Source organism: Phlebotomus papatasi, chromosome 3, assembly GCF_024763615.1.
Source record: "Phlebotomus papatasi isolate M1 chromosome 3, Ppap_2.1, whole genome shotgun sequence".
Lineage (NCBI taxonomy): Eukaryota > Metazoa > Arthropoda > Insecta > Diptera > Psychodidae > Phlebotomus > Phlebotomus papatasi.
In genome coordinates, this window is record NC_077224.1 from 31,969,879 (window position 1) to 31,978,330 (window position 8,452).

At 34.9% G+C, this 8,452-nt stretch overlaps 1 protein-coding gene across 1 annotated transcript; it reads right to left on the reverse strand.

The window, feature by feature from the left end:
• Positions 1 to 1,297: 1,297 nt before the first annotated feature.
• LOC129805247 (DNL-type zinc finger protein-like) lies at positions 1,298 to 5,990 on the reverse strand. The gene is made up of 2 exons (XM_055853026.1): positions 5,972 to 5,990; positions 1,298 to 1,626 (listed from the first exon to the last, which is right to left on the reverse strand). The coding sequence occupies exons 1-2, from the start codon at positions 5,988 to 5,990 to the stop codon at positions 1,298 to 1,300; spliced, it is 348 nt and encodes a 115-aa protein (XP_055709001.1).
• Between the last annotated feature and the right edge of the window lie 2,462 nt (positions 5,991 to 8,452).

The following is an 8,452-nucleotide window of genomic DNA, read 5'->3' on the forward strand; positions in this document are numbered from 1 at the left end:
AATTTTTTAAGACATTCACTCCTTATTTTGGACAGGTGTTTTTCTCTCAAAATTTCGTTAAGTTTTAGCTTTTGTAATGACTAGGTTGTGTAAATGCCTGGAGAAACAAAGGAGTATCATCTCTACGAAAGAGATGTAGCGAGAAATGCCTTGAAAGGCTTCCGGAAAGGCCAGGGAATGAGCGAATCCGCACCTACTTGGAGTACCCGAAGTCAACTTACTTTAATGAATGATATGGAAAGTGTCCGGGCTTCTTGTATCATTCTACGTTTCCCTTACATGAACAGGAAGAGGACTTGGTAAGATTGGTTCATGAAATGAAGAACAATGGGCATCCTCTTGAGGCGAATTAGCTGTCCAAATTTACAGCCAAGTTGTCCAAATTAATAACCAAGTTTTCCAAAATAAGAGTCAAATTCACCTCTACATATCAATTTATTTTTAAACGTAATAAAACTAATTTTAGTAAAGATAAGACGATATATAGCTTGCTAAGTTTCTAAACAACCCTTCTTAAAAGAAGAGAGTATCAAAAAAAAATCAATTAGTATCGCAAATATCGCACTTGAAACTTGGAACATAGATGCTTATATGCAGACTGTCCCAAATTATGAGCCTTTACCCTAATGTCGGATGAGGCCCTCAAAAAAATTTTTAACAATACATGTTTTATGGGAAACTGGGGTAGCTTTGAATTTGACCCTATTCTCCTATTTTTCTAAATGAAACTGGACTTTATAAAATTTAGCTAAAAAAAACTAATTGCGAAACTAAATTACGATTAGGCTCAATTCCATTTAAATATTGAAGAAAAAAAACCCAATTTCAAAACTGCTTCACTTTCCCCTATATCAGTACCCCGGTAAAAGGTTGATGTCAAAGAGACGACTCAAGTTTTTCTATGATATTATTTAATAATGTAATAAATTTACAAATAGTTTCATTCTCAGTAAGAAACTTACATTTTAATAAAAAATAGCTTGAAACTTAACGTTGTTTCGTGAGTTACTAATTGTTTATGAATACAGAACTGACTTGGATATAAACAAGCTTAGTCGTGTCTCGGTTTAAGACATAGGTCTCTCAAGGGCTTTATGGTGTCTACACACTAGAAGCAGTTTTCGCCAATAAATGCCTTTTTTTTAAAAAATTCGGACGTTTCTGCCTACTAGGGGAAATTTTCTTTAAAAAATGCATTTTTAAAGAAATTTCTACGAGTGTGTAGAGGCCATTACACATTAAAGTAAGGTTTATTAGTATACAAAGTTTTACAGATTTTGGGATAAAAACGTAGATTTCATGAATTTTTGCTGAGAAACTCCTCCGGACCAATTTTCACGACGCTCTCGCCTTTCTCTTTTAGAATATCCTCGATATTCCTTTTGCCATTGAGGTCCGTAAACCAGTTGAGATTGTCCGCAATTAAGTGATTATTAGCGCATCCTTCGCACTTAACAATCACAACGCCTTTCGTGTATGCAACTTTAGAGATGGTTTTGGAATTCCTCGTGCTGCAAACTTTGCACGTGAAAACGAGTTGCATATGAGTCGCTGGAACTTGCGTGAGTACCTTTGGGCCGGATGTTTCATCAGAAAATCGACGTCTCTGAAGAACTGTCGCTTCCCCTGGAAGAATTTTCTCGATCCAAGAAGTTTTAGGGGAAAGCCTTTGAGGCAAATTAATAGAAATTTGTCGATGAATCCTTGAGAAATTACGAAGAAACATCCTATTCACTTTTATTTCTGTTTATGTTTATCCACCACAAGTGAAAGGTTTACACAGAGAGGAGAGTGAAATGCAAAAAGTCAAATCTTCGCTGTTAATAGGTTTTCTTTTCGATTTTCGCCTTTTCGCTGTTATTTTGAAATTAAATATTTAACGACATATTTCCATCCCCCAGTAAACACACTAACTGTGTTATCACAGTTGTACATTAAAATTTTAATATGATTCACATTAATTGTCGCTGGTGAGAGTCTAAATGTGTAATTTGTGTCTTTGAATCATTTTATATTCAAAATTTGATCTATTTGTTGATAAAAAGGTAGACTAGGCGTACAAAATTTCATATAAATTGATTTATAGCATTAATGCGAAAAATTAATGCGGTTTTCTCTTTAATTTTTTAATGTGAAAAATATTTATCCTTTAGGTAAATTTAAACTTATTTTTGCAGGCCAAGTCCACTTTTTTATCAATAAATAGAAAAACCCCAAATATTAAGTGACTTAAAGACACAAATAAAATATTTGGACGCTCACAAGCGACAATTAATGTGGATCACATTAAAATTTTAATGTGCAAGTGTGATAACGCCGTAACACAGTTAGCTGAAAAAGCAGCGTCAAGCATATTTTCCTTAATCGATCAGCATAAATTCAATTCAATTCAATTTATTTAAAATCCACAAAAAATAGGGTGATTCCCTCTTACAAATTTGTGGCAAGAAAGAAAAAGGGATAAGAAAAAGGATAGTAAAACAAAAACGTAAACCAAAGAGAACAAAAATGAAAGAAAAAAAAGTAAAGAGAAGTATGTTGCTAATAAAAATTCATCCTGAGTGTTTCAAATTTACTCCCGAATTGCATCCGGTGATCGACGATTATGCGAAGTAAGAGAAGTGTATAAATATACACCTCTAACAAACAGAGTGCGTCTAAAGCACTGATGATTACACTTCGGGACTATGAGCCCCTGACCCTGACCGAACCTCCACCAGTCACGAGAGAGGCCAGATATCCAGGACACCCAGACTCGTGAAGGCGATGTAGAAAAATGAGGGCACGCATAAGCAAAAGTGATGGAAGATCACATCCCACTAAAACTTTGCGGTGAGCTGAGATATGGTCACGGGGACGCAGCCCACATACGTACCTGACGCAATTATTAAATGAAGTGGATAGACGGCGGATAGTCTCACCGTCTGCCAAGAAGAACAACTCTGCTCCATAAGTAAAAAAATGGCAATATCAGTGCTCGAGCTAAGAGCAAGCGTGTACCATAAGGTGTAATGTCCCGGTAGCGTCGGAGGGTATAAAGAGAGTAATTTACCTTGCGGCAAATGGTGGATGCATGATCAGACCAGGATAAAGTCTTGTTAAAGACAATACAGTAGACTCTTCGTTATCCAGCTGACTGGGGGACAAAATGACATTTAGGTTTTTTGAATGATCAACGGTTTTTCTATTTTGTGCAGTGTGAATTTATTTTCTGTCTGACAAAGAAAAAGAGAATTTTCTTCATGGTGTGCTTATGTTTCATTTTTTATCACAATTATGTATTAAAAACTTCGATACAATGTTAATAATACTTTAATTCACTCTGGACAAACTTCATGTTTAGTGAAAATAATTTTGAATACATCAACCGCCAGTGTTTGGCAGCTGTCACCCGGATAACGAAGTGCCGGATAACGAAGAGTGTACCCAGATTTTTGACCGAGTCCACAAAAGGAATGATTTCTCCGTGAAGGAATAAAGGGTAATGCGAAATATGGGCTGATTTTTTTTTATAGATTATTATGGCCTGCGACTTTTTGGGATTTAGAAGTAATCCATTTGTGGAGGACCAGTGCTCAATTCTTGTCAAGTTTTCATTCATTGATTTAAATGCTGAGACAGGGTCAGAAGGATCACCTTCAACATAAATTTGAAGATCATCTGCATACAAATGGTATGAACAATTGCGCAGTACAGAGGGCAAATCATTAATGAATAAAGAGAACAAAAGCGGTCCAAGAATGGATCCGTGACCAATGTCCGCAGTTAAGGAAGCTGGTGCGGAAATTTCGTCTCCAAATTTTACTATTTAGGACCTTCCACTAAAATAGGACCTAATGAGAGCAATGGCTGAAGAGGTGAAATTGAAAAACTTAGAGTTTATAGCAAACCAAATCATGCGGCAGACTGTCAAACGCCTTGGTGAAGTCAAGCATCAACAACACCACAAAGTGATTTCGATCAACAGCCGCCGTAATATCATGGTTCACTTTCAAAAGAGCTGACACCGTGCTGTGACCGGGACGGAATCCGGATTGAAAGTTAGAGAGCAATCTGTTCTCATATAAATAAGAAGAAATTTGGTCATGAAGGATAAATTCAAATGCTTTAGACCTGTAAGCACTGGAATTATTTCCGGGAGCAAAATCTTAATGAAAGAAAGAGAAACGCCATCACACCCCATGGCATTCGATTTGACGCGGGGGATGGCAAGAATTACGGCTCCATGTGAGACGCAATCAAAACCAAAACCCTCCCAGGGAGCAGAGGGAAGAGAAGGGCACATTATTTGAGGACTGTGAGATGCAGTAGAGAAAAATAAATTTAGCTCATCTGCAGAAAGTGATTTATCAACATTCGAAGTTATAGATGGCCGTAGGCCTAGTTTCCTAACATTTCCCCAAAGCTTTCCAGAGGGTAGCTTAGGGTCAAGAAATTTATGGAAGTGATGCTTCTTTACCCTTCTAATCAAACTGCATACTTTGTTCCTCTGTCTACGAAACGCAGCACCATATCACTTTCGGTATCCGAAGTTTTCCATTTTTTGTAAGCAGTGTCACGTGCCTTAATATGTAAAAGAATACTTTCATTTATCCAAGGAGTCACCAAGCCACGTACAAGAACCCTCTTCTTAATATGCTGACCAATCAGCAGTTCTCAAACAAAAAGTGATAACCAAATAATTAGAAATGGCACTGCTTCGTGAGTTTTGTTTTAAGATTAACAGAATTCAGCAAAAAATAATTATGTTTTCAGCTGATTAGAAAACGGTTAGTATTTAGTGCTCGCCGGGTTCTCTTGCGTGATGGGCTTAATGTTAATACTTAGGAAAGTCTTTTAGAAGCAAATTGTTTATTCCTGTCAAAGTCTCTTGAACATAAAATTGAATGCAAAATACGGATATGAGTTTCTCTAGTGTGTAGAGGCCATTAAAATCCGTTATCTAGGCTTGATATTGTACAGAGGTGCTGTGACATAGCGGTGATTGTGGCTTTAACCCTTGTTTGGGTGCTGTCTTTTATTTTCTTTGTGTCCTATTCTACGTGTGATACTTGATTTGTGGCAAATTGTATGGAGTATTATCATAATCAGCCCACGATGTGAAGTTTTCTGCTGTTTTAATTACTGAGGCTGTCGAGGCTGTAATGGATGGCGCCAAAAGAAGAACCGTTCAAGTCCTTGTTGTCGTGTAAGGCGGTGTGTATTGCGAAAGGATCTCAAGCTTATTTCATTAAATACCTATATAAATAAATAAATAGAAAAAAATTGTATATGTGAACGTCTTCTATATTTATGTAGAAGCATAGGATAAAAGCACAAAATGAAAGCTATAGCAATAGATTCCACAAGTAGGAGATATTTAGGGGAACTGGTTCCAAATTTCGACACATTTGATATATCGGCCACTTCTTGTGTTTCTTAAAATTCTATGTATTTTAAATTTTTATAGGATCAAAAGAATGTTACCGTCGTTGCGGGTGACTTTGCACTCGGGGGGTGACTTTGCACTCTGCTGTTCGTGAGACTTTGAACAATTCTAGCACTTATTGATAGTCTTCGCCGATCCGGTCTACCATGTCAAAGTATATAGGGATATGTTAAGTACCAAGTAATGTACAATGATCCCCAAAAGGATTCTTGTAGTTTCAGTAATGGCCAATGAAATGCTAATATAGGTATTTTGTTAAAAAACGGCTCCGTGAAAAAGTTATCTGAAGGTGCAATTCCAAAATCGATTTCAGAGTAGTAAATTGCCCAAATCTATTCTAAATTTATCTGGCTAGAATAATCCACTTCGATTTTGTTCATTATTTTTAGTAAATTCCTTTTTTTCACTATAGTCTTCCTAAGAACGCATGATTTATATTATAAAATTGCTTGTAATGGACTTTCTTAAGCTTTATTATAGAAGTATTTGGCCAAAAATTATCCAATTTTTTTTATAACTGAAGATAAAATGACCGAGATTTACAAGATGGTGTAGTCGCCATCTTGATTTGACGATTCTGTCCGCCATTTTGAATAACTGTCAAAACAGAAAACTTATCCGATTGAGCTGAAATTTTAGTATGTTCTGGCTGATGTCAAGACCTTTTCAGAACATATATAAAATCCGACCTAGGTCGAGCGATTGTCTGGATACTGGGGCTCTAAGTTCAAAATTTTGACATTTTCATGAATACAGAACTACGGAGAGCTTCTTTTATCGAAACCATCATAAAAAAGGCAGTATTATCGTTAGGCGATGAGATCTAAATAACAAACAACAAGAAAAGTAATGTTTTTCTTTATAACAGCATATTATTTGAAGATCTGAAAAACTTTTGCAAAGATGAAAAAATAAAAAAAAATAAATAAATGCACTTTTCATTTATTTTTTTTTTAATTATGTAAGAGTAAATAAATATATAAAATAAAAGCCTCAACCATTTCTAATGGTTACTGAGGCATTTCGTTTAGGTTTCAAAATTCAGGATTAGAAAATAAAGATCGCCAAAATATGAATATTTCAAATTTTCAAACTTTGAGCCTCTGTATCAAGGTAAATACTTGACGTAGACCGGAACATACGTACGTTCCGAAAACGTCTTGATATCAGCTACAATACTAAAATTTCAACCCAATCGAACCTGTTTAAGATTTTGACAGTTATTCAAAATGGCGGACAGAAACGTCAAATCAAGATGGCGATCATGTCATCTTGTAGATCTCGTGCATATTACCCTTAGATGTAAAGATCTTCATTGTCGTTTATTATCAGAAATTGTTGATTTTTTAGTATTTATTAAAAAGTGCAAAGTCACCCGCACCTTATCCCCAGTGCAAGCCTTTTTTCTTGATTTTTTTAAACATAGTAAAATTTTATAAAATTAATGCTAGTGGCACAAAATTCATTCATTAACAACTGAATACAAATAATTTTACTCAAAAATCCCCCTCCCTTCACTTTAACTATCCACTTTTAGAGGGCAAAGTCGAAAAACAGCGAAAAAACGTGCAAAGTCACCCGCAACGACGGTACCTCTACCAATAAGATGCTGTTAGAGAAAGTTCTGTTGTAAAAGCTCCGGAAGAGCGAGGGACTTGGAGAAATTTGGTGTCCGATAATATAAAGCAATATCTCTATTTTTAATCAATTTTAAATATTTTAAAAAATTTAGGGAGAACAAATATAATATACTGAATATACTACTCTGAAAGGTCAGAAGTAATACTTCTGAAAAAGTAACACTAAACTTCGATTTATGAAACATTATATTTAAAACTTAATACTTTGAATCTATATGGGACATATGCGAAGTTTTGCGCAGTTTCCCGAAATTTGAAAACTAAAAAAAAATTGTTTTTAATATTAATTTGAGGCGCGTAAGAGTTTTATGGGTTATTAAAATCAATTATGAAGCACTGATAATTTAATTACGTTAAGTCATCTCTCGACTCGGGTCATAAATTATGTCCACCACATAATCATAACTGCGAGATTTTTGAGTTTACAACTAACAGTAAAGAATCGTTAAAAGGTTGTACGATGTTAGACTTACTATGGTCCTCTTCAGTGACTACTGATGCTACCGATTCTAAGTAATGTATTGGCAATCAATGTTGATAATTTCTCAAGTAAGTTTAGTTGGAACGTGTACTATTTATTAATTATTAAAAAAAATATTTCAAGTTTTTCCCAATTAAAGAGTTTAATTGGAAGCGCAAAAACGCGGTTCCATGGAGATTAAATGAAAGTTTGTTATTTTTTTGCATTAAAAATTCAGTGATATTGTTATTAATTCCTCTCCAAATTTGTTTTAGGTTTTTGCTCTACGCAATATTTTTTGACGAACGCATTAAAATATAGAGAAAAACAACAAAGAATTTAGTCGAATAGAAAATATTTCTCTGTTTAAGCTGGCTTCACAATATTCAATGACCACTCTTTTGTTGTTTGTTATTTTGTTTGCTATGAAATATGTTATAATTAAGCATTGACATGATGTTGCCACATCCACACTAAACTTATCATTTTGATTTCTGTCAAAGTAGTAATATATATTATTGGTTCTGATGACGTACTATAAAGAACGTAAAATGATATTTGCAAGGCCTAATGTCGTGACTCTAGTCAAGTGGTTCTTATTGGGATATTAAAAGATGTTTTTTTTTGTCCCAAATACATAGGTCAAGAGTATCAGAGAGGTTAAGTTTCTTTTTATTGATAGATTTTGGGCTTAGCTATATAAAATTTTGAATTACTCTACGTCAGAGGTGTGCAAGAACCGTTGAAACCGAATAAACGTCAAAATAAGTTTGTTCAAGTAGCGTTCTGACCACTGACGTACAAGTTTCTTTTGACGTTTTTTCGTTTTCAAACGGTTCTTGCACACCTCTGCTCCACGTCATAATAATGGGGTGAGCTATTTAGAAATTATAAAAGAAATGTTTTTTTTTTGGTGAGGTTGCA